Source organism: Schistocerca cancellata, chromosome 1 (genome assembly GCF_023864275.1).
Source record: "Schistocerca cancellata isolate TAMUIC-IGC-003103 chromosome 1, iqSchCanc2.1, whole genome shotgun sequence".
NCBI classification, from domain to species: domain Eukaryota; kingdom Metazoa; phylum Arthropoda; class Insecta; order Orthoptera; family Acrididae; genus Schistocerca; species Schistocerca cancellata.
In genome coordinates, this window is record NC_064626.1 from 825,402,858 (window position 1) to 825,429,747 (window position 26,890).

The 26,890-nt window shown below is 42.8% G+C and overlaps 1 protein-coding gene across 1 annotated transcript in view; it reads right to left on the reverse strand.

The window, feature by feature from the left end:
- Positions 1-26,890, reverse strand: part of LOC126188547 (solute carrier family 22 member 7-like) — a 172,560-nt gene that overhangs the window by 98,908 nt on the left and 46,762 nt on the right. Inside the window, exons 5-6 of the mRNA XM_049930150.1 lie at positions 12,491-12,659; positions 3,491-3,712 (exon numbers count right to left, since the gene is read on the reverse strand). Coding sequence (XP_049786107.1) covers positions 3,491-3,712; positions 12,491-12,659 — 391 coding nt within the window. The remainder of the gene's footprint in view (positions 1-3,490; positions 3,713-12,490; positions 12,660-26,890) is intronic.

The window sequence follows — 26,890 nt, forward strand, 5'->3', positions numbered from 1 at the left end:
ACATGTGGTTCATGCACGATGGCGCTCCTGCACATTTCAGTCGAAGTGTTCGCACGCTTCTCAACAACAGATTCGGTGACCGATGAATTGGTAGAGGCGGACCAATTCCATGGCCTCCACGCTCTCGTGACCTCAACCCTCTTGACTTTCATTTATGGGGGCATTTGAAAGGTCTTGTCTACGCAACCCGGGTACCAAATGTAGAGATTCTTCATTCTCGTATTGTGGATGGCTGTGATACAATACGTCATTCCCCAGGGCTGCATCAGCGCATCAGGGATTCCATGCGACGGAGGGTGGATGCATGTGTCCTCGCTAACGGAGGACATTTTGAACATTTCCTCTAACAAAGTGTTTGAAGTCACGCTGGTACGTTCTGTTGCTATGTGTTTCCATTCCATGATTAATGTGATTTGAAGAGAAGTAATAAAATGAGCTCTAACATGGAAAGTAAGCGTTTCCGGACACATGTCCACATAACATATTTTCTTTCTTTGTGTGTGAGGAATGTTTCCTGAAAGTTTGGCCGTACCTTTTTGTAACACCCTGTATATTTCTTAACTGAGTCAGTGTTTTTGCCATTAGTTTTGTAGCCTTCAATAGGCTTAACGAATGTAAGCCTGTTTCCTATAGTGAGGTCCGCAAGGTCCGCCCAGTTCATTTTACAAAACTGTAAAATTGTCGTCTCTTAATAGAAGTTTGCATGTTTTCCAATTTATCCTATGACAACGGTGCATTATTGTGTTGCGGCATTATCTGTGCCTCAACTAATTAAAAATTTACCTGTCTTTCATTATGTAAAATCCACCTCAGGTCTTATGTAAACCTCAATTAATTGTCGACTGTTGGTTAGCAGGTTTTAAATTGACCCAGTTTTAACGTGTCCTTTTAGGGCTATTGCTGCCTGCATTTAATTGGCATATTACTTTCTAACAGTACGGACTGTAAGGTTTCGCTACTTTCCCTGTTGGTCAGTAACGAGAGCTTGTAAATGGAAGTGGCACATGTGTATGTTCTTTTAAGTGATGACTGTGGCGCGTTGTTCCACATTGCCACTTATAAATCCCCACTAAATTAAAAACTTGTTTGCCACTCATGTAAAAGGAATGTTTCATTGCGCTTTATGGTTTATATATAAATTTTATATCGCTGCTACACCTCAGTTTTACGATAGTTCTGTACTGACCTGTTCAATACGCTCCTTTACAAGGCATAATGCACTTTTTCTTATTTCGTGTATTTCTTATGTATTTTTCTTGTTTTTTGTTCATTTTAAAGCCGGCCGCGGTGGCCGAGCGGTTCTAGGCGCTTCAGTCTGGAACCGCGCGACTGCTACGGTCGCAGGTTCGAATCCTGCCTCGGGCATGGATGTGTGTGATGTCCTTAGGTTAGTTAGGTTTAAGTAGTTCTAAGTTCTAGGGGACTGATGACCTCAGATGTTAAGTCCCATAGTACTCAGAGCCATTTGAACCCATTTCATTTTAAATGTAAACCACAAACTCAAATTGTGTACAGCCGGGCTAGTGGCCCCGCGTTCTTCGGTCCGTCAATGGATGGCAGCACTTTTGCCACTCTGGTTTACCAGTTTGCTGGCTCTTTCGCACCCGCTACTCCCTGTTGTGCGCTTATAGGTAGCACACCGCGGCTAGTGCACGTCCACCGCGGCGCTCGGAGGCCACAGCACCAAGTGTAAGTGTCCTGATGTTATTTGTATATTTCCCAACCCAGGCAGGCTTCCGTAGTGTTTGGTGTCACTTTCGCACTGACATAGGTTTGGAAATTTGTGGTAAGGACCTCTGGGACCAACCTGCTGAGGTCATCAGTCCCTAGGCTTACACACAACTACTTAATCTAACTTAAACTAACTTACACTAAGGACAACACATACACCCATGCCCGAGGGAGGACTCGGAGCTCCGACGGGGAAGCCGCGCGAAGCGTGACAGGACTCCTAGACCGAGCGGCTACCGCGTGCGGCTGACATAGGTTTCACAGCACCTAGCCAAACCGGCGGTTTTGAAATGTTTGTATAACTTTTGTATGAAATCTTTTGTTTTTTATGTGTATTGCTGCGTCTGAAAATTATCTCCCATCTCTTGGTATTTCCAGTACAACACAGGAAGATTGGCTTATATGAGCCCGAAACCGGTCGTGTGATTATAAAAAAACTTTAGAACTAAAGCAGTATTTTCAACCTCTGGTGTTTCAAGGAACTTCTAGACTGTTTTTAGAAAGTCTGTTATTTTTGAAATGAAGTACATTTTTCTGAAAGTAGGAAACATGCTAGGAGAAAATTACATTCGATGTTTCTGATGTAATCCGCTAAATGCAATATGTGTTGTTATATTTACATATCTGACCATTTACATTGTGAATGGGAATGCTCTTTAACAAGATTCATTTACTGCCTAATTGCAAAAAAATGGTTCAAATGGCTCTGAGCACTATGCGACTTAACTTCTGAGGTCATGAGTCCCCTAGAACTTAGAACTACTTAAACCTAACTAACCTAAGGACATCACACACATCCATGGCCGAGGCTGGATTCGAACCTGCGACCGTAGCGGTCGCGCGGTCCCAGACTGAAGGACGTAGAACCGCTTTTTTTTCGGCCACTCCGGACGGCGCCTAATTGCATTTTATTTTACGATTCATACTATGTTATTTTCTGTTCTGATATATGTCAAATTTCATTGTATTTCATTAATTTTCTGCTGTTAATAAACGCCGACATTGTAACTTAATGTGTGTAATGCCCTTGCGGGACAAGTGTTGTATGCCAGATTTGCTTGAACTTCCGAGGTGGCCCTTGTGCCGGTCTCATTTGTAAATATGTAACAATTTAGCTCTGATGTAGTGTCGCTTACTCGTTATCTGGATAGCTTTAAGACGGGAGTATATTTCTTCGAAATTAAAAGAAAAAGAAAAAAAATATGTGGCACAAATTAGTGTGAGCAAATTGCTCAATTTGGTCAGTTGTTGTTATACCCGGATTTGGATCTTCTTTTCTACAGCAACAGCAGCGGATCATCTTTTCGATGCAGATCAGTCAAGTCAAGTACATGTTCAACGGGTTCACCTACTGCTTCACTTTCTGCAGATATATTAATATTTAAGTGGGTAATTTCAAGAATATTATTTATAGCGTTATATCAATGAAATTCAGTAACTTTATATGAAGTTTGGTGCATTAATTGACTTTCAAGTATTTGATCCCAGCCAGTTGCAGTTACGTTAAAGGTAGCAGAAACATATGTTGTTGTGACGAAAACTTTTCATCACTCTCTGCTCTGTTTCAACAGGCTGTTGAACTCTAACACAGAAACTTGTAGATGGCACTATGTGGTGATGTAGACATCATGCTATGTATCATAAAGTGTTAACTGTTCCGTGAGAGAGAAGGTTTACGTGAACATTATTTGTGATGTGATGGGAAGGGTCATACATAAACGGAAATGTGATGTTTAGATAAGAGTTAAGTTTATGTCACCTGCAGGTGGATATGAGCAGCGTGTTGAGGATGAGCCTCCAACTGGAAAAGAGGCTGGCGACGCCGAGAGACCTCTCGCGGCCGACGCTGGAGTGGCGCAGCTGCTGGAGCGCCCCGGGCGGCACCGCCGTGCCATTGACGCGGGCGATCTCCCGCAACGACACCAGGCAGCGCTCGTGGTCCCCACGGCTGGCCAGCCAGCGCGGCGATTCCGGGAACAGCCTGCAACCAGCACCAAGGGGCTAGCAGAGGTGGAAGGAAACAGGCGGATACCGGGAACGCCGGTTCGTGACGTCAAGTAGAGTGGGAACTGTCGAAAATGTTTTCACTAGGCCAGGCCTCTTCACCGATCCGATCGTGCGAGAGCTGGCTGCAGCTCACGCCTTAGCCGTGAGCAATTGGCCGGCCCATGACTAGTAATGAAAAGGGAAGAGCGGACAGGGGGGAGGAGGAATCGAACAACGCCGCTCTGCACGAGTACGTTGGGAGGTCGAAAAGTTTCTAGCTCGAGATAATTACTGTAAAATCTCTCACAAACAATACCACCCATTTTTATGGTGACCCTTTGTTGGTACGCAAGTCAAATTTCGCGGCTCCAGTGTCGTTAGTTTTGCCGCTAGGATGCACTGTATACCGTAGTGTAAGCGAAATGGCGAACATCGAGAGATCAAGAACCGTGCTGTGATGGAATATCTTCATTTGAAGGGAATGACGCCCAAGGAAATTTCGGAGGACATGCGGAATACACTTAGGGGGACAACACCGTGATCAGGTCGAAAAAAATCTATTTTCGGTTTTCGTCATTTTTCGATAGATTAAGGTTTTATTTAATTAATCTGAAAAGGATTTTGCTGAAAAAAAATTTTTTCAGCGTTTAAAGAGCATTTTCCTACGACGTGTGTTTATGTGTTCAAATGTTCAAATGTGTGTGAAATTTTATGGGACTTAACTGCTAAGGTCATCAGTCCCTAAGCTTACACACTACTTAACCTAAACCCATGCCCGAGGGAGGACTCGAACCTCCGCTGCGATCAGCCGCACAGTCCATGACTGCAGCGTCCTAGACTGCTCGGCTAATCCCGCGTGGCGTGTTTATGTGCCACGCCCACTTTTCTGTCACCCACTTTTCTGCATATATTTTAGATCTTCATATCCCCTACATTGCACGTTAGGATTTTTTTTTTTTTTTTACTCCCGAGTGTGTTGGCATCCTTGGAATGCAACGGTCGGTATTCTTTTGTTTCTGCTGTTTGTAAACAACACGCTTTCAAACACACGGTTAGTTTTGTTCAAGTGTGATTGCGAGTAGTTGTTATAGAAAACTTGCAGGTATACCATGGGCAGGCAATTAGGAGAAACAAAGAAAATCTGGAGGCAATGAAGAGAGATGTTTGGGCCATATTCTTCCATAAGTCCTCTACTGAATATAAGTCATGTCATGGATTGTGTCCATCAGGAGAAAATTCGTGATGCAAATACAATAGGGCTCAGGCAACTGGAGAATCTTATTCTCACCAGCATTCTCTTCCTGCTGCTGTTACTACAGCAATTAAACCTATTTTCAGAGACTTGGCTCATCCTGATCTTCTAAGGAAATGTCTGCATGAGCAGACACAGAACCCAAATGAATGTTTCAACAGCATAATTTGGAACCGCCTTCCTAAAACTGTATTTGTAGGCATGCATACAATGAAACTAGGAGTTCATGATGCTGTTATTACATTCAATTGTGGTAACATTGGAAAGTGTTGGGTACTGAAACAACTGGAAATTAATCATGGTGAACATATGATTACTGGGCTGCAACACTGCGATAAAATGAGGATATCCGATGCAGACAGGTCTGCGTCTAATATGGCAAGACAAACATCCAGGAAGGTGGAAAAGAAGCTGGAAGACCTGCTAGAGGCCAAAGAAGGGCCATCTTATGCAGCAGCACAGATTTAATTTACTGTAACTAACAAATTTCAAAAGTTTTTTTCTTTACAGTCAATTTCCCGTAAACTAAAATTTTCAGTGCATATGCCCCATTATATCAGAAACTATCATGGGTAAACGAATTAAATTTTCAGAGACTCTGCATAAGATAAAAAGCCACCTCTGGTACTACATTCATTAACATTCCCCCATTAGGAAGTTCACAAACAATATTTTCTGCAGAAAAAACTTAATATATTTTGTTAATAAATTTAAAAAAGTATTTCTTAAAAACCATAACATGGATAAAGAAGATTTTAGTACAGTTGACTCTATTAGCATCATGTAACATACAGTAAAAATATTAAGGTCCTGCATCAAATGGTTTTTTCAGAAATGAGTCAAATACTTGCCTAAATTAACATGGGTTCGATAGGCAGGGTGTGGTCCCCTTAAGGACAGTGCTCTGTCTTATGCAACAGTGAAAAACTGGGTGTCCGACTTCAAACGTGGAAATACGAGTGTGGAAGATGCGCCAAGGACCTGTCACCATTGCCACTGACGAAACAGTGACTGCAATTGACTACACGATTTTGCAGGATCGTCGAACAATGTTGCAGCACATTGAAATCACGTTTGGAATCTGCCATTATCGTGCTTATGACATTGTCGTGGATATTTTGGGAATGCGGGAAGTTTCATCCCGGTGGTCCCGAAATACTCGAATGCATATCAGAGATGGGAGTGTGTACTGTGTTATGAAGAAATCAGGAATATTTACGAGAAGATGTCAGAAAGTGCAACGAGAAGTTTATAAGGCATAAATTCAATAACAACGACATTATGAAGAAAATGAGGCAGGCACTTACGATGGGTAGACATCATAACCATTACGGCAGGATGTGAGATGGCACTATTACGACGAACAGGACACCCTAATAAAGGCATACGAAGTTTCTTCAAAAATCTGTATAGTAGTTCTAAGGTAACGAACACTGAGGTGATAGAGTGTGACAATGACCATTTCGGAAGAACCACCAAGAAGAAGTTGAGAACGCACTTTAACGCATGAAGGAAATGAAGTCTGGGAATGTTGGGGTTACAAAAGATATGATAAGAGCATTGGGAGAGGTTGTGAAACCATAATTTGCGTCATTATTCAGGTAATGTTTACGTAAGAGGAATATACCAGATATTTGTAACAATGCAGTAATTATTGTAATCCAGAACAAAGGGAGCAGAGGAGATGCAAAGAATTATAGACCCATTAGTGTACTCACAACGATTTGTACAAAAGTACTTATTAATCTCTAGTAGAAACTTCAGACTTTAACCAGAGAAACGAATGAGCCTGCTTTGAAATGGTTATAGCACTGAGGACCGTGTAGGGTGTACAAGTTGTCACAGAGGTCGTAGAAATAAGAGACGAGTAACAACCACCCCATCACTTTGTAGGGGTTTTATGGTCTATGAGAAAGTTTTTTTAGCAATAAAATCTATGTTGACAGCAACCACAGAACAAGATGTACCTACATGAGACTGGTGCAAAACGTATACAAGGCTACAGCTTCCACTCAGTTACATCAGGAGAACGAAAATTTCATAATTCAGAAAATATGGTTATTCGATTTCACCATGTTGTGGACTGAGGGCATCCAATTTAATGAAAATCTCGGTGCTGCTGCAAAGACTAATAAAGGTGTCCTGTTATGATGGCTACGTGGATTCTAGGGCAGTACACCCACTATAACAGTAACACAAAATAGTGAATAGTTAAATATATTATTCATCTTTTGGAACACTGATTACAGCAGTTGTAGAATGCAAGTTAGCCTATCTGTCCTGCGTTGACTACAGTTCCGTAGACACAACCTAAAAATTATTCTTTGAACTAACGTCATAAGAAAACTAATCTTCAATCACGGTACTATTCGAGGAACAGTTCCAAACTATCTGTACTCAGTTAAATCTCTAGGCAGGCAGTCTCTATCCATACACGATAATTCTATTCACTATTCTGTTTCTACTGAAGGCTAACCACTGTCTATATGTCGGCCACTGTTTCTATCTCACCAGACGACTTTCAGACACGACGAACGTTCTGCAGGAACTCCCTAGCAAGACTCGGACTGACTTACAACTTGCAGCTGCCAACTTCTGCTCGTTCGCGGTTACCTAAGCGCTCATCCCTCTTCCTGGTGGCGCTGCCTATTCCAGGGGCTGTGCTCGCGGGTAGCGTGATTGGTTTGCATGCAGCGCTGTTACTGCCGAGGACGGAAGTCCACGGTACTTCTGGTACTAACCATCGCACACTCTTCTTGTATGGTACCTCAGTACACCATACACCAGAATTGTTTTCTGCATCGTTGGAAGAAGACTTCAAATCATTAGGCTGGGATGAAGAAAGAGTTTGTGCCAAAGGATTTTACGTCAAGCACCTTCGATTTACAGATAGCATTGCTTTGTTTGCTAAGAATACAGAAGACGTTTAGAAAGGATGGACAAACTGAACAGGAAAAATATATATGTAGACTTGAAGATTATTTACGGTAAGAAGAAAATAATGTACAATCAGTATGCCGGGATGGAGGAAATGGAGAGTATAGAAGCAATTGTGTGAATTTGTGCGTTTAGGACAACTGAAAAAAAGACAAGTAGTTGGTCACTTAAAAAAATAAAGAGAGTAAAAATAGCTTCGGTGCATTCGGAAACTAATGCTGTATTCAGAAGTAAATCCCCAATGGGTCTTGAGCAGATAGTCTGAAACCAGTGTGTACTGCTAGTAGCAGCTTGTGGAAGTGACACATGACGTTAAAAAGAGGAAAACGACAAAACTTCAGGTTTTCTCAACAAGTAATGGGAAGACGCACGTTAGACATAACAAGAATGAGGCAGGAAGACAAACAAATGGATAAGAGAAAAGACAGTAGCTGAGGTCGTAATAGTGACTGCTAAGAAATTGAAATGGAGGTAGGTTGAGCATATGAGATAAAATTAGAGGTGATAGGTTGTGGTTGATTGCTCTTGGTAAGTGAAGATCTAGAGGAAGACCTAACAGAAGATGGATGTTAACAAAGAAGCAAGCAGGACATGTGGAAAACTGAAGATAGTAAAGTATGGAATAGCCTGATGGAGGGCTGTATCCTTCAGTGGATGGTAAATAGCTGATGATAATGATGATGATGATGATTACTATTATTATTATTATTGTTATTATGAGCAGGAGGATAAAGAACAGCGCGATTACATTGTGATGGGGATGAATTCTTGATGGCTCACTATACGCTAAACTCTAAGAGGAAGTCTCTGTAGTGACGGTGTCCTGGTTCCTCAACCATAAGCAAATTCAAAATGTACAAGTCCGCGAAAAACTAAAGTAACGCACTAATTTTTGGATCGACAGGGCGATTTTTCTGTTCAACTTGAGTCTGTTTCAATGCATGAATGGCAGATTGTAGTGGCAGACCCTCAGCAAGCTTCTGCGGGTGACTAATTAAAATGGTGGGAGCAGCTATCGAAGGAGGTGTGTTTATTTAGATCACGGTGCATTGCCCCATACCATATGCAAAACGACCGATCACTTTAATGGGCTATGTTTTGAAACTTCCAGCAGATTAAAACAGTGCGCAAAAACGGGACTCGAACTTGGGACCTTTGCCTTCTGCGAGCAAGTGGTCTATGACTGAGCTATCTGCACATGTGCTGTGCTTCCGCCAGTACCTCTCTCCTACCTTCCAAACTTGGATACCTCACTCGGTGGGCATATGCTCGCGGAAGACAAAGGTCCCAGGCTTGTATCCCGGTCCGCCACACAGGCTTACCCCGTCATAAAGCTTCAAATCATCGCATCTTCTGCTGCAGAGTGAAAATGTATTCTGGAGTTTTCGTTTTCATATTCTCAATCACTAGACTACTACACATACTCCACATTCAGTGCAATTTTTTTCTGTCATTTCGAAGAACACATGGGCGAAAACGTTCTTTAACAGTCTGTGAGATGAAGATCGTAGTTAAGAAATTCACAAGGTAACCGGGCAAAGGAACGTGTACGCAAGCATGCTGAAATTGATGACCCAACTCATCAAACATTTCTAACGTAATATTCATATTTATTTACTTGTTTATTCATCCAGCCAAAAATCATTTAATATTATCAAATATAAATTTTACACACGCTTCCCATCCCCCCCCCCCCCCCACACACACACACACTCACAAAGTAAATAAAATTTAATAGTAATATTAAAGTATGATTTTTGGGTTTATCTACAAAAGAGCGAGTTCTGCTTGAAGTTGCCGAGTTTGAATTTTATTTTTCCGAACCTATTTTATTTCAGAAGTTCCAAAAAATTTGTTACTGAGTAGAAGCAGTAATTAAACGCGAATGCCCTTAGGGTGTCTTCAAGAAATGACAATTGTGAAATAATTTTTAAAAAGCGAGAATTATGAAATCGTTTTTGTCTTCAGTGGAAGACACTTTTAACCCTTTACCTTCCATAGGGCTTCAGAGGTCCGTCCGTGATGTTTAATACCTTCGGTATTAGTAACTATGTATATTTTAATGAAATTTTATGGCTTTCCCTAAGTTGTTAAATTAGTCACAATTTTGAAAAAATTTATCTGCGGCTTTGTGTTAAAGTGTTGGTGCACGTTTGCTCCCGTACGGGACTGGCAGCCCTGTGCGGTTAAGAGCAGTTTTTCAACAACCAGAGGTCTGTCTGCGCAGCATCTGTTGCATCAGGTGTTCAACAGTCCTCCTTGTGATATCCATATGTTTATTTTGATGCATTATTTCATAACAATTGTCTGTTCAACAAACTGAAAATGTTATGGAGAAGAGAACTATCATACTAGGAGAAAGAGGAAATGCTGGAACAGTCTCCTGATTCTGAAAATCCACCTAGTGAGTGCGAATCTTCCAATGGTGATGATAATGTGGTAGGTATCGCTGGGAACTCAGAACTACACGAAGATGGATATCATGAAGAATCCCTTTACGAAGATGGAGAGGAACAATTTAATGCAAATTCTCTTGAGTGTGACTTATTGTTTCTCGTTATGGTAATAAAATATGGGCTACAGCTCCTCAAGTTGGAATTTCTGGCAGGCGGAGAAAGAAGAGTGTATTGAAAGAAGACCAGGAACCTAAGTTATTCGGTTAGGAAGTGAGATAATGGAGAACTTGTTTTATGTTGTTCTTTCCCGTATCCTCATTGACAAAATGTGTACGTGGACTAGCAAGCAACGTTCAATCATTTACGAGGAATGGGTGGATATGGATATTCATGAAATGAAAAAGTTTCTTGGTGTTCGTATACTGACTGGAGTTTACAATTCAAGAAGTGAAGATATCATCAGCTCTGGAATACTGAGAACGGTCGACTACTTTCAGTGAATTTATGTCTCACGACCGCTTCTATGCTGTTCTGAGGGCGTTGCAATTTGACAATCCAGCAGCCCGACTTAAACATAGGTCATGTAGCAAATTGGAATGAGAGAAGTTTTTGAGATGAATTATTCTCAGGGATGCCACATTCCAGGATAGTGCATGACCCTGGATGGACAGTTGGTTACATTTCTAGGTCGCTGTTAATTTCGACAATACATCCCATCAAAACCTGGTAGATACGGAATAAAGTTGTGGGCAATTTGTGACAGTGCAACGACCCTGTGCTGGAAGATGAAAGTGTATTTGTGAAAGGAGGAAGGAACCAGAACAGTACGACTTGGAGAGAATGTAGTGAAAACCCAAGCGATTGAATTTGAAAAGTCTGAACAGAATATCACCTGTCATAATTTTTTTACATCTCTCGATTTAGCTCATTGTTTGTTGACAGAACATAAGACACTAGCCGGTACTAACCGAAAAAACAAAGTTGAACTGCCCGCCGATTTTATTAGACCTAAAGGATGTGAAGTCTACTCTACCTTATTTGGTTTTCAACTAGATGTGATGAGAGCCTCTTATATTCCTAAGAAAAACAAAGTTGTTGCAGTCCTTAGCTCTCTTCATGACCAACCAACGGTGTCATCATCAAAAGTAAAGAAGCCTGGAGTTATAATGACATACAATGCCACAAAGGGTGATGTTGACACCATGGACCAAAAGATAGGATGCTAGTGTGAAGGGAAAACAAGACCCTGGCTATTGGTGATTTTCTTCAGCATGATTGGTGTAAGTGTAATGAATGCATATATAATCTGGATTATTAAAAAAATGAGATGTCGGACTTACATCATCAATTTGGAAAAGCAACTAGCTGGGGGTAAAGAAGTCAATGAATTCATTAGTAGCACGGATTCAGGAACGTCAGTGAAACCACCAGCTAAGAAAAGAAGATGTGCGTATTGTTTAGAGAAGAAAGACAGAAAAGTAAAATTACATGTTATAAGCGCACCAAACCTGTGTGCTTGGGACATTCTGCTGTTGTCTGTAGACCTTACGCAAATTTGCAGTAAGAATAAAAGCCACAAGTGAAAGCACAAGAATTGTGTTTTTTTAAATATAAAATTTGATTAAATAAAATTATTTAAAAATTATTTACACTTCAGAAGTCGTTCACATCATAAGTAGTCAAATAGTGTCATTTTATGGCAATTTAAACAACACGGACCTGAGCGCGACTGGTAAACAACACTGCGCAGATTTTCTGGTAAGCATAGGGTTAAATTTGCATCGCACAATCTGTAGTGGCACTTGGTACCGTTACAGAATTGATGTGGTACTTTACTTTTTGCCTGGTGTCGTATTCGAGGATATTTATGTTTTATTTGTGTTTTTTTAAATTCTTTCTTACATATTTACAAATTTGTCAGATACAGAGGAGTGGGTAGATTGATGACTTTTGAAAGAGGGGCTAGCAGGAATCTGTTTATCGAGTATGCTGCATTGCTCTTGCATTCTTTTTTGAGTTAGGAAGATGATAGTTCTAAATGGTGATAACTTGCAAAAATAATTGTTGACCTATGCAATAAGTCACGAAAGTTGCACGAACAGATAGGCATGAGGCAACTTTCTGTCGTTTCTCGAACGTGTCTCGTACATTAGTGCTGCATTGAGACGCACTGTCGGCGACGGCTCACCTGTGCAGGAAGACGGCGAGCCCGAGTGGTACGGAGGTGGCCAGCATGAAGGGCACCCAGTCGCGGCAGAGCCACGCCACCATGGGCATCACCAGCATTCCCAGCGTCCACGCCAGGCACTGCATCATCATCACGCGGCCCTTAGTCTCCTCGTCGCACACCTCCATGCCTGTGGGCGGCACGTACGTCGAGGTTACTCCATGTATGAGTAAAGAATCACTTACCTGCTAGATAAATCGAGCATTTCTCTAAAGGAACAGACCAGTATACTCTAGAGGCTTCACGTAATTATAGGCTAGCTAGCTGTATCACACAACGCTTAGCTGTGGCTCAGACCGCTGAAGTGGAAAAGAAAGAAAAGAAAAAGCATACGTTTCTAATATGTCTAGGAAGTGGCTACACTTCCTACGTTTATTACAGTGATATATAAAAATTTTAAATAAATCGGAGAAGTACATTTTGAGATTTTTGGTAACAAAAGTTTTCCATTTATGTTTTTATATATGGCATATACAGGGTGAGTCACCTAACATTACCGCTGGATATATTTCGTAAACCACATCAAATACTGACGAATCGATTCCACAGACCGAAAGTGAGGAGAGGGGCTAGTGTAATTGGTTAATAAAAACCATAAAAAATGCACGAAAGTATGTTTTTTAACACAAACCTACGTTTTTTTTAAATAGAACTCCGTTAGTTTTGTTAGCACATCTGAACATATAAACAAATACGTAATCAGTGCCGTTTGTTGCATTGTAAAATGTGAATTACATCCGGAGATATTGCAACCTAAAGTTGACGCTTGAGTACCACTCCTCCGCTGTTCGATCGTGTGTATCGGAGAGCACCGAATTACGTATGGATCCAAAGGAAACGGTGATGGACCTTAGGTACAGAAGAGACTGGAACAGCACATTACGTCCACATGCTAACACCTTTTTATTGCTCTTTTTCACTGACGCACATGTACATTACCATGAGGGGTGAGGTACACGTCCACACGTGGTTTCCGTTTTCAATAACGGAGTGGAATAGAGTGTGTCCCGACATGTCAGGCCAATAGATGTTCAATGTGGTGGCCATCATTTGCTGCACACAATTGCAATCTCTGGCGTAATGAATGTCGTACACGCTGCAGTACATCTGGTGTAATGTCGCCGCAGGCTGCCGCAATACGTTGTTTCATATCCTCTGGGGTTGTAGGCACATCACGGTACACATTCTCCTTTAACGTACCGTACAGAAAGAAGTCCAGAGGTGTGAGATCAGGAGAACGGGCTGGCCAATTTATGCGTCCTCCACGTCCTATGAAACGCCCGTCGAACATCCTGTCAAGGGTCAGCCTAGTGTTAATTGCGGAATGTGCAGGTGCACCATCATGCTGATACCACATACGTAGACGCGTTTCCAGTGGGACACACTCTAGTCCACTTCGTAATTGAAAATGGAAACCACGTGTGTACGTTTACCTCACCCCTCATGGTAATGTACATGTGCGTCAGTGAAAAAGAGCAATAAAAAGGTGTTAGCATGTGGACGTAATGTGATGTTCCAGTCTCTTCTGTACCTAAGGTCCATCACCGTTCCCTTTGGATCCGTACGTAATTCGGTGCTCTCCGATACACACGATCGAACAGCGGAGGAGTGGTACTCAAGCGTCAACTTTTGGTTACAATATCTCCGGATGTAATTCACATTTTACAATGCAACAAACAGCACTGGTTACGCATTTGTTTATATGTTCAGATGTGCTAACAAAACTAACGGGGTTCCATTTAAAAAAGCGTAGGTTTGTGTTAAAAACACACTTCCGTGCATTTTTTTATGGTTTGTATTAACCAATTACACTAGCCCCTCTCCTCACGTTCGGTCTGTGGAATCGATTCGTCAGTATTTGATGTGGTTTACAAAATATATCCAGCGGTAACGTTAGGTGACTCACCCTGTATATATTACATGTGCTGAAAACGTACATATGCTGAGGAACTAGGTACCTAACGAGAACACGCCAGCATTAGAATTCAACGTTGCATCTAAAATAAGAAGCGATCGGTCAAGAGCTTTCGGGGATTAACGATTTTAAGCAAACCAATATTTACATTTTTCTAACGTTTCCCTTTTAGTACGCATATATTACATATATACCAGATGGCAGTCCAATAGATATGTGAAAACACATGAATATTCGAATGCAATGTTGTATCAAAATTTCAAAGCAATCCGTGAAGAACTTCCGGAGATGTGAAGTTTTGAAGAAACGAGCATCTACGTTTGTACTTACACAGAAACTATAAATGTTCCTAATAGCAAATCTCTCAAACTTTTTGTGCGAATGCTTTGGAGTCTTGACACAACATTGCATTGGAATACGTGTGTGTTTTTATATACGTATTTTTAATACGTGTAATATATAATTTTTATAAATTTAATAATAGGGAAACTTGGTTATACAAAATCTCAAAAATTTATATATATAGGGTGGTCCTAAACTATATGTCACAAATGTAAAGGCTGGTAGAGGGGACCAAAATAAGCAAATTTCGTATAAACGCGTGTGTGGTAATGACGCATTACAGCGCTAGCTGGTACAGCAGTGTGACTCACAGGGAACTGAAAAGGCATATAAAGACAAATGACATCAGAATTTATTAATAGTTTACAAGAGCTGCTCGAAAGAGCGGCCACCAACTGTGATACACGGTTAAAGCGACGGTGCATGGATCGGTGTACATTAGAAAAGGCGTCAGGCATGTCGATCACATGTCCAGCAGCAACAGACATGCGGGAAACTAGATCTTCTTCAGATGTGACGGGCTCTCGTACACATAGCTTTCCATATGACCCCACAAGAAAAAATCCACGCAGGTTAAACCGGGAGACCGCGAGGAGGCGGTGGCCGCCCCGTCCTATTCATTGCTGGCCGTAGACAGTGTCCATGTGATTCCTGACGTTTCGACTGGCGTGAGCCGGGGCTCCATCGTGCTGGAACCACATTCGTCTGCGGACAACCAGAGGAACTATGAGCATTATTCATCTTTGCTACTATGAAACACATCTCCTCTATTGAACAAGTGCTCATATGCACTTTAGAGCGCATGTTTACTAGACATTTTTTCCTTGCTTTGGTCCACACCACCTCCTCTGACAGTTGCCTACCCTACAATATTAGCAGCAACAGTACCAGTATATGTATTCCAGTGGCAGAGGTACCTGGACCGTTTCCGCTTATAGCTTTCGACTCGTTCGTTTCCGATACAGGGACGCTTACCTCAAATTGATGCATTTATCCTTCTCTATCATTCCAGAAAGTTAGTAACATTATCACGTGAACACCCTGTACATACATACATTTACTGGCGCCGGCACCCATAACTTTGACGTTATGTAGCGTCGTTGGATTACGTTCTCGGACATGAGCTCCTTTGTAAAACTTGATGTACTAAGTCCTCTTTACAACCTCTGGAAGTGTCTAACATTAATTATGAAACACCCTGATGTCCATCCTGGGTTCAAATGGCTCTGAGCACTATGGGACTTAACATCTGAGGTCATCAGTCCCCTAGACTTAGAACTACTTAAACCTAACTAACCTAAGGACATCATACACATCCATGCCTGAGGCAGGATTCGAACCTGCGACCGTAGCAGCAGCGCGGTTCCGGACTGAAGCGCCTAGAATCGCTCGCAATGTTCGATCGGAAACTGGTTTAGATGGACCTGCACTCGCCGGCAGCATTTACTCCTGTCTGATTTGAAAGAGATTGCCTTTGACAAGGCACGAAACTTTTCAATGTCAATAAACTTCACCAACAGCCGTATACTTTAAGATATTTTATTTTATTCTCAAAGCAACCAGTTTCAGTAATTCATCTTGCCATCTTCAGGCCCCCTACGCTCTTATCCAAATAAACGAACTTATCGTGTAGCGCCATAACACACTGGATATCGTGAATTACAATCGTTATAGAAATGCTTCATACGAAGACGTGACAGCATGAAGCTCGTCACCGCTCCCTGTCTCTTTATGACCACTGTTCGTAAGCCGTCACATGACTGAAGGCGGTAGACTAAGTCTTGAGGCGCGTTGGACAGTCCGCGTTGATATACCGACAAAACACACAACTTTGTTCACGGTATACTCAAGGGAACGTCCAAGCACGAGCGCACATTTCTACCACTTTGTCACGTCTCCACGTTCATCCATGTTACTGCGCTAATTCCATACAGCCGACTGGCATATACATACAATTTCACTGCCATGACTTTTCTCAGGGACAGTATCCTCACATGGCAATGTACTTGCCGTATATTAATGATTTTTATATTTATCGCCGAAGTTCTCCATCGAGAGTGTTGTAGCCGTGGCTACCAGTATAAGTTAGTCTTTGCTTGTTGACAATATGCTGGAGACCCGTTATTGTTGTGGTGCGAGTTACATGCAGCTGGTCTCTCGGCTAGGGTGGAGTGAACCGAGCTTGGATAGTGCATTCGTCGGCACTGCTCGGTAGCCGTATTAATGCTTTGATAGCGAGTGCGTGAAGCGATGGGTCAGTGCTTAAGTTCCAGTATGCAACCGATCGGTAGCAAATTGTGGCATGTAAATTGAAATGCTGAACGTTATCAAAAGTGTTAATTGTTACTGAATGTATGAATAAATTATAATTCGTGGCCCCTTAACAATCGATGTTCTCGCTCGAGATAGTCATCATAGTATTTCTGGAGGAATTATTTAATGATATTAGATGTACGGAGATTTAGAAATGCACGGAGAGACTGCGACCTAATGAAGAGGGCCAGGAATACTGACAAGGTGAATATAAGCGTCACACTATCTCCTGATTCCAATTTTATACCGTCATCAGCGCACCAAAGCGACCACTCTGCTCTTTAATGGGTGACTGATGTTCTGGGTTGTGAGCTTAATATCTAAATTAATTTTCTGTACCAAGTTCGAACAACATGCGGCGATCAGAAGTGGTTCGTTTGTAATAACCTCGGCGTCATAAAGACATTAAACTGCAGTTCCAGTCTTCTGTTCCTGAGAAATGGTAGAAAAGTCTCCATTTTACTTTTCCACAGTGCATTCCGTTGATGTCAGTCAAAGTAATGAAAGTGAAACCTTTCCATTCCGGCCATTTTTTTACGATTTCAAACGGAAGCTGAGTGCCGTCACTATAGTGGCGAACTGAAGTTGTCATATAAAGGTCCTTCTCTTTCAGAAGCCACAGTTTTTGTGTTATTTGATGCATTCAGAGTAAAAGACGTTATCTCAGTTAGGAATGGGCGATGATGCAAATCATCAATGTTGATTTCTATCTCATCATCCATCTCTGAACATCGACGTCTGATAATAATCGACCCCAGAATATCAAAGATTTTAACATCGACATTAAGTGATGAATTTCTAGAATGATACACAAAGCAACATACAAATACACTGAAGCGCCAAAGAAACTGGTATAGGCATGCGTATTCAAATAGAGATGTATGTAAACAGGCGGAATACGGCGCTGCGGTCGGCAACGCCTATACAAGACAACAAGTGTCTGGCGCAGTTGTTAGATCGGTCACTGCTGCTACAATAGCAGATTATTAAGATTTAAATGAGTTTGAACGTGGTGTTACAGTCGCCGCACGAGGGATGGGACACAGCATCGTGGAGTTAGTGGTGAGGTGGGGATTTTACCATAAGACTATTTCACGAGTGTACAATGAATATCAGGAACCCGGTAAAACATCGAATCTCCTACATCGCTGCGGCTGGAGAAAGATCCTGAAAGAAGGGGACCAACGACGACTGAAGAGAATCGTTCAACGTGACAGAAGTACAACCCTTCCGCAAATTGCTGCAGATTTCAGTGATGGACCATCAACAAATGTCAGCATGCGAACCATTCAATGAAACATCAGAGATATGGGCTTTCGGAGCCGAAGTCCAACTCGTGTATCCGTGATGACTGCACTCGCTTGGGCCCGTCAAAACCACCGACAATGAACTGTTGATGGCTGGAAACATGATGGCTGGTCGGACGAGTCTCGTTTCAAATGGTATTGAACGGATGGACGTGTACGGGTATGGAGACATCCTCATGAATCCATAGGTCCTGCTTATCAGCAGGGGACTGTTCAAGCTGGTGGAGGCTCTGTAATGGTGTGGGGCGTGTGCGGTTGGAGCGATATGGGACCACTGATACATCTAGATTTGACTCTGACAGGTGACACGTACGTAAGCATCCTGTCTGATCACCTGCATTCATTCATGTCCATTGTATATTTCGACGGACTTGGGCAATTTCAGCAGGACAATGCGACATCCCACACGTCCAGAATTCCTACAGAGTGGCTCCAGGAACACTCTTCTGAGTTTAATCACTTCCGCTGGCCACCAAACTCCGCAGACATGAACATTATTGAGCATATCTGGGATGCCTTGCAACGTGCTATTCGGAAGAGATCTCCAACCCGTCGTATTCTTACGATTTGTGGACAGCCCTCCAGGATTCCCTCCGGCACTACTTCAGACATTAGTCGAGTTCATTCCACGTCGCGTTGCGGCAGTTCTGCTTGCTCACGGGGGTCTTACACGATATTAGGCAGGTGTACCAGTTTCTTTGGCTCTTCAGTGTAAATATAATATCATATTTATTAATAAATAAATAGATAATTAACATTACATATCACACAGCATCTCGTCTACAGACTGTAAATTAATATTTTAAATAGAAGTTCCTCTCTTATACAATCACCATGTTGACAGAGAACATATACTCCCTTTGAGTACAGTCTACCAGAAGATACTTGTGTAGCTACACAGCGAAAATACTGAAGTGCAGTTTTTTGTAGCTTTGGAGGGGTATACCGATGATATGATTCCACACGTCTAATGGATCTTGTTTAAGATATACAGGGTGATCAATAAACAGGCTGAAAAGCTTGTAATGTTGTTGCAGGGCAGGTCATGCTGAGAAATAATTGTTAAGGAAAACGTTCGATACGTTGCGCCGTTTCCGAGTTAATTACCATTGATGTTAGCCAATTAGGCCGTTGCGCGCGCAAATTTAAGCGGCCCGCTAGATACAATCAGTGTCAGTTCTTCTAGATGACAGCGCGCTAGACTGCTCTGCCTTTGGTTCTGATTCGATCCTTACTACCGTCTTACGTTCAATTTTTCTATCACTCTCCTGTTCGGTTGTAGGAAACAAAACGAAGGACTCGTTTGGCTATACCGCCTCTTGCGGGCCGCTTAAATTTTGCGCACTCAACCTCCTAATTGGCTAACTTCTGTGCTGATTAACTGGAGAACGGCGCGGCGTATCGAATTTTGTTCTTAACAATTATTTCTCAGCACAACCTATCCTGCAACATATTTACAAGCTTCTAAGAGTGTTTCTGATTACCCTGTAGAAGCGATCCTTCAGATAATAGCTGATCTTTTCTTATGCTACTTTATGATGTTCACTTCATAAATCTCTGTTTACATGGTACCTATTAACGTGCTGCACATCATCACTGACAGTTACTTCGATAGCTGCAAGCAGATCCATGATGGTTTCGATTAGCTTTTAACATGCCGAAGCACCTCGAAAATATATCTTCGTTGATCTATTATGGATCGTGGGACGACGGCTGGCATGAACTTCTTGATGCAATAATTTACCAACAGCCGTATGTATTGTAGAAATTTATTTCATTTTATGAACTTCTATGTGTTACCACTTTCGGCATTATATTGATGCCATCTTCAGGCCCCACTCGTCATAGTCGTAAAATCGCAATACACGGAAGGAGCCATATAACTGGATCCGTGAATCAATTCGTCCTGCAACAGTTCTTCGTGGCCAGACGACTCAGACTCAGTCTGAGGTTACTATCCATAGTTACCCGATTTAGCGAGCTGCTATCCTTGGTATACTCTGCAACAACTCTGCTGCCTCCAGCGTACATATCGCATGGGAACTTTGAGAGCCAGATCTTTGCAGATCTTTGAGATTACGGTATTGCGACGACAAATAGGTATTCTAGTTTCCCTTACTCGATTCGCTAGTGGAATAACGAAGGAGTGACGAATACTGATATAGTACCCTTAGCCATGCGCTATGTGACTTGTGCAATAGGTGTACATACGAGCTAAAATGAAATGAAATGAGCGTGTGGCATTTTTGGCCGGGAGGCCCCATGCGGGGCAAGTCTTATTTCAGTCGACGCAACATTGGGCGAATTGCGCGCCGGAGATGAACATGAAATGATGATGAGGACAACACAACACCCAGTCCAAGAGCGGAGAAAATCTCCAATTTCCAATCGAACCCGGCCCGCTGCTTGGGAGGCAGGCACGTAACCACTCGGTTAAGCATAGTGTGTACATATAGCTAATGCTCGTTAATAAAAACCAAAGAACGATAGGAACATGTGCAAAATCTGGGAATGTACTTGAAGAAGATACGATAAAAACTGCTGACGAACACGCTCAGGTTTCCCTTCAGAAATTAGTCTACAGAAACGGAGAAAAGCTGCCAAAGACTTATTTGTGTCGAATGTTGCTACACACAACGCGTCCGTTCATCAGGCGTTCACCGACCGAAGAGGCGCAAACGTCAGACACTGTATTGTAGGAGTCATCGGTTCAGCTCCCCGCCCACCCATCCAGATTTAAGATTTCCGTGATTTCTCTGAATCGCTTAAGGGAAATGCTAGGATAATTCCTTAGAAAGGACAAGACCGATTTCCATCCTCAGCCTTCCCAATCTGAACTTGTCCTCCGGCTCTAATGACTTCATCGCCAACCGGATATTAAATTCAGAGAAGGGGCCTATTCTGAACGGTCAGAAACAGGTATTCTCGAGTACAGTTTATAGCTCAGGTGACAAACACTGTGATGTTTTAGTTCCAAAAACTTTCTACTTGCGCAGCAATCTTGTTAAAAAACTGTTTCACGGAAGCACACAATTTGAAGCACATGAAGAACATCCGCATATTGCAACCACAGTAGAAAACACCGTAAAATGCTCAACATAGTACTGAATGATACCCGATAAAGGCATATGAAGGAGCTGACACAACAGGCATGGCACAAGAAGAGAGTGCAGTGCAGGAGGAATTAACTACGATAAAGCTTCGTGCAAGATTGATGCCGCTTTTGGTTAGTGGAGATGTGAGGCAGATTCAGGAACAAATGTGTGGACCATTCTAAAAAGTAAGCAACGTACACTGTCTGACAAAAAAAGTGAAGCGTGCATAACTGGAGGAGGAAACAAAATGCAACATCACGGGTAGAGAGGGTGTGTGATGTTAATTCAGCGATTGCAATATCGAGCCAAATTTACAAAGAACTTGGTAGTACGAGTACAATTACCAGTACGGCGTTGCGCTTCCTCTGGCCTGGATATAAGGGATATAAGTGCTGATTCGGTTTGGAAGGGTGTCACAAAGCCATTGTATCATCTCCTGAGGCAAGCTGGCTCACAACTGCTGTAACTGGTCCTTGATGTACTGGATACTGGCACTGGAACGGAGTTGACGTCCAAGCTGTTCCCACCCATATTCTATTGGGGACATATGTGGGGTGCTTACTGGCCTCAGGAATACTTCTACATCACACTGACAGTTTAGTGAGAAACTTGCCACGTGAGGAAAATGCCACTACGATACTGCCACATGAGAGGTAATGCATGATAGTGTACGGTGTCCGTGACGTACCGTAGTGCCATCACACTTTCCTCTGTAACTATAACCCGTGACCTGAAGTCATATCTGATGGCTACCCACAGGTTGACGCCAGGAACATAGGAAGCATGGGACCTTTCCCCTCGTCGTTCCCATACTCACTGACAGTGGTCATCTGGGTAGTCCAGAACCGTGTTTCATTACTGAACATAATGCGAGTACATTCACCAGCAGTCCACGCTCCCCGGGCACGGCACTACTCGAAATGAAGCCATTTTTGTTGTGGTGTTGATGGCAACCTCCGTGTGGGATAGTCATTCCCTGGTCCAGTGGCTGCTATTCTCGGACCAATGGTTTGGGATGACACAGAATGTTGCAGGGAGCCCATTACTTGATTTTGGGTGGCGTGTGAAAATCTGAAGGCGTTACGATTTGCTTGGTGTACGACGATCTTGCCTTGTGGTGGTGATTACGTAGTCGACCGGAACTTGACGATGGATGAGTATGCCTGCCCCCACGCTCCCATAAAAGCCAACATCAGTCCTCTGTATATCCGAATGTCGCACAAAACTGGGTATTGCACGATATGACCAGTCGCCCAAATGGAGACACAGTTAGACCCCTTTCAAACTCTGTCACACGCTAATGATGCTGTCTCGCATGTTTACGTGGCATCTCCATATCCTTCACAGTGGTCACTCAGCATCTGATTCTCTTCACGGCCTTTATATACCCTAACAAGTCAGGTAACAACACTAAACACGGATAACACCAATGCACTCTGACGGCCGTTCTATTTGCCGCAGAGAATTGGGACTCTTTAATCATTTACTGTGTGTGCGTATGTGTGAAGTTACATTGACATCCGATCATGTCTTCTGTGCGCTTCACTTTTTTCGTCTAGAGCTGTATTTTGTGTACCTAATATTACTGTGGAATCATCAGTTTACTCCAAAAATGAAACAGCAGACAAATTAGTATGTGAAAGCACTAGAGAAGATTAAGTAGATTGCTGCCTGCCTGGTTGGCCGTGCGGTCTAACGCACGGCTTTCCGGGCGGCAAGGAGCGCCTGATCCCCGGCACAAATCCGCCAGGCGGACTTGGGTCGAGGTTCAGTGAGTCGGCCAGTCTGTGGATGGTTTTTAGGCGGTTGCCATCTGCCACGGCGTATGCGGGCTGGTTCCCATCATTCCGCCTCAGCTACACTATGTCGGCGATTGCTGCGCAAACAAGTTCTCCACGTACGCGTACACCACCATTACTCTACCACGCAAACATAGGGGTTACACTCGTCTCGTTTGAGACGTTCCCTGGGGGTCCACCGGGGGCCGAACCGCACAATAACCCTGAGTTCGGTGTGAGGCGGCGGAGGGGTGAAGTGGACTGCGGTAGCCGTCGTGCGGTTGTGGACCACTGCGGCTGCGGCGGGGACGAAGCCTCTACTTCGTTTCTAGGCCCCCAGTGGTCCCCGGTTAACATACAATACAAGTAGATTCCTTCTGCCGTAAAAGTTGTGCCTTTGTTTTTGGAGAATCAACAGGAATTATCTTAACTAGATGCACCCCGCGGTGCGATCTACCGTTAAACAGTTACTTGTAAAGACATTTTAATGCTGAAACTCACTGTCCACGCGTATCCGCAATCACGAAAGTTATCTTGCGGCCTATTGAACCGCGTGACATCGAAAACCCTCCAAATTTTGAGACGATGGGAGAAGCTGACAGAATACTTGTCGCTCACAAATCACTCGTTTACTTAATGAAAAAATTTCTATGCGACTCCGTAGCGAATTCCAAAATTTCATGCCTGTTTACAACATGCTCAGCACGGAAGAGATCTTAATTGTCTAGGTGTGTATGGAAAGTAAGACATCTACTGTAATACATCTCTCTAAACAACGTTCCCGGACTTCTTGTTCTCTACGTAAGTGTAAGGATTTATGGCTGTCGATAGACGTGAGCAGTCAATGTAGAGATGTCGGTGCAAAAAACATGATGTGTCCAGATGAATACCTTGCACTTTTAACATTTGTCCTTGACTTGAGGAGGTCTGTTTCAAAGGGAACCGCAAGAGTTTGAACTAGAAAGGTTAGTTTGTTTGGATAATAGGAATTCGTGGTATCAATACTATCTCTTCTTCGGCTCCGGTGTTGATAATGGAGGCCTGCATGATATGCCTTCTCGGCTGCATGATGCCTAACAAGGTGCCACTGCACAATCTTGGTGCATCTACGTCACACATCAGTTAATTGTCACAGAGTTTAGTGATGATTTCATCCCACGGTAACATATTTGCTGTCCTGGTTTTATGTACGAGCATATTCGATTTTTTAAAACAGTTAAAAACAAATCTTTACGCTAAACTTAATACATTCATTTGATAGTTAACTTTCACGGGAACATTAGTCACGTTGATCATCTCTTGGGAACAGTGACTTTATTTTCGAAATAAAGATAGCCTCTGTCTTAATTTAGGGTGCAGGCTATCTACATTCCAAAGTTATCTAAATCCGTCCAGCCGCTATAGCATGAAAGAGTAACAAACATACTAATTCGATGAAGAAATAAAATAAGTACTTTCTAGTTTGATGTTGCGCAAATTTTATAATATTTGTATGTGCAACAACGTCACTTGCGCTCACGTTGGCTACGTGCCTTTTACCAGCGGATACGCTTGTATATCATAGTCAAATCCAGCCTCACTAAAAGTCTACCAAGTTCTACATGTAAAAATTTGGCATGTCTCTGTTGTACTGCATTTCAATGACATCATTACGAGTCTTCAAGCGCCTCAGAAGCTATAAGATGCATTCGACGCTCAGCAGCTAAAATGCAACGGCCTTGTCTGGAAATATGTATTAAAAACTTTGAGGATTGTATAGACATTGTATTCATTACGTTGAATCGTGTTTTCTAGGATATATTAAACAATAACAACATTTTCACAAATGCGATCCAGTTCAAAAGTCAATGAGTAAATACACTACTGGCCATTAAAATTGCTACACCACGAAGATGACGTGCTACAAACGCGAAATTTAGCCAACAGGAATAAGATGCTGTGATTTGCAAATGATTAGCTTTTCAGAGCATTCACACAAGGCTGGTGCCGGTGGCAACACCTACAACGTGCTGACATGAGGAAACTTTCCAACCGATTTCTCATACACAAACAACAGTTGACCGGCGTTGCCTGGTGAAACGTTGTTGTGATGCCTCGTGTAAGGAGGAGAAATGCGTACCATCAGGTTTCCGTCTTTGATAAAGGTCGGATTGTAGCCTATCGCGATTGCGGTTTATCGTATCGCGACATTGCTGCTCGCGTTGGTCGAGATCCAATGACTGTCAGCAGAATATGGAATCGGTGGGTTCAGGAGGGTAATACGGAACGCCGCGCTGGATCCCAACGGCCTCGTATCACTAGCAGTCGAGATGACAGGCATCTTATCCGCATGGCTGTAACGGATCGTACAGCCACGTCTCGATCCCTGCCAACAGATGGGGTCGTTTGCAAGACAACAACCATCTGCACGAACAGTTCGACGACGTTTGCAGCTGCATGGACTATCAGCTCGGAGACCATGGCTGCGGTTACCCTTGACACTGCATCACAGACAGGAGCGCCTTCGATGGTGTACTCTACGACGAACCTGCGTGCACGAATGGCAAAACGTCATTTTTTTGGATGAATCCAGGTTCTGTTTACAGCATCATGATGGTCGCATCCGTGTTTGTCGACATCGCGGTGAACGCACATTGGAGCGTGTATTCGTCATCGCCATACAGGAGTATCACCCAGCGTGATGGTATGGGGTGCCATTGGTTACATGTCTTGGTCACCTCTTATTCGCATTGACGGCACTTTGAACAGTGGACGTTACATTTCAGATGTGTTACGACCAGTGGCCCTACCCTTCATTCGATCCCTGCGAAACCCTACATTTCAGCAGGGTAATGCAGGACCGCATGTTGCAGGTCCTGTACGGGCCTTTCTGGATATAGAAAATGTTCGACTGCTGCCCTGGCCAGCACATTCTCCAAATATTTCACCATTTGCAAACGTCTGGTCAATGGCAGCCAAGCAACTGACTCGTCATAATACGCCAGTCACTACTCTTGATGAACTGTGGTATCGTGTTGAAGCTGCATGGGCAGCTGTACCTGCACACGCCATCCAAGCTCTGACACAATGCTCAGGCGTATCAAGGCCGCTATTACGGCCAGAGGTGGTTATTCTGGGTACTGATTTCTCAGGATCTATGCTCCAAAAATGCGTGAAAACTTAATCACATGTCAGTTCTGGTACAATATATTTGTCCAATGAATACCCATTTATCATCTGCATTTCTTCTTGGTGTAGCAGTTTTAATGGCCAGTAGTGTACTTTTTTCTAGGAGTAATTATTGTTCCACATTTCACATTACATTCTTCAAATCAATGAATATCTTGTACAATACACTTTTAAAAGTAGCATATGTGTTAGTTCAGGGTGTAGGCTAAGTCCATTCCAAATCCGTCCAGCCGTCTTAGTGTGAAGGAGTAACAGGCATAATTGTGGGAACAGGAGACCAAACAATGAAGTACGTTGTTTATTCCTTGGAAGAGTAGCTGATTTTCATGCTTTGATGTTAAGTCTTTTTGTTGTTGTTTGTTTAGAGCTGTACTTCCGTCTGTAACCCAACTAAATAAATGTCTCTAAGTATATGCGGGTTTATTTCTGACCTACATGATTGG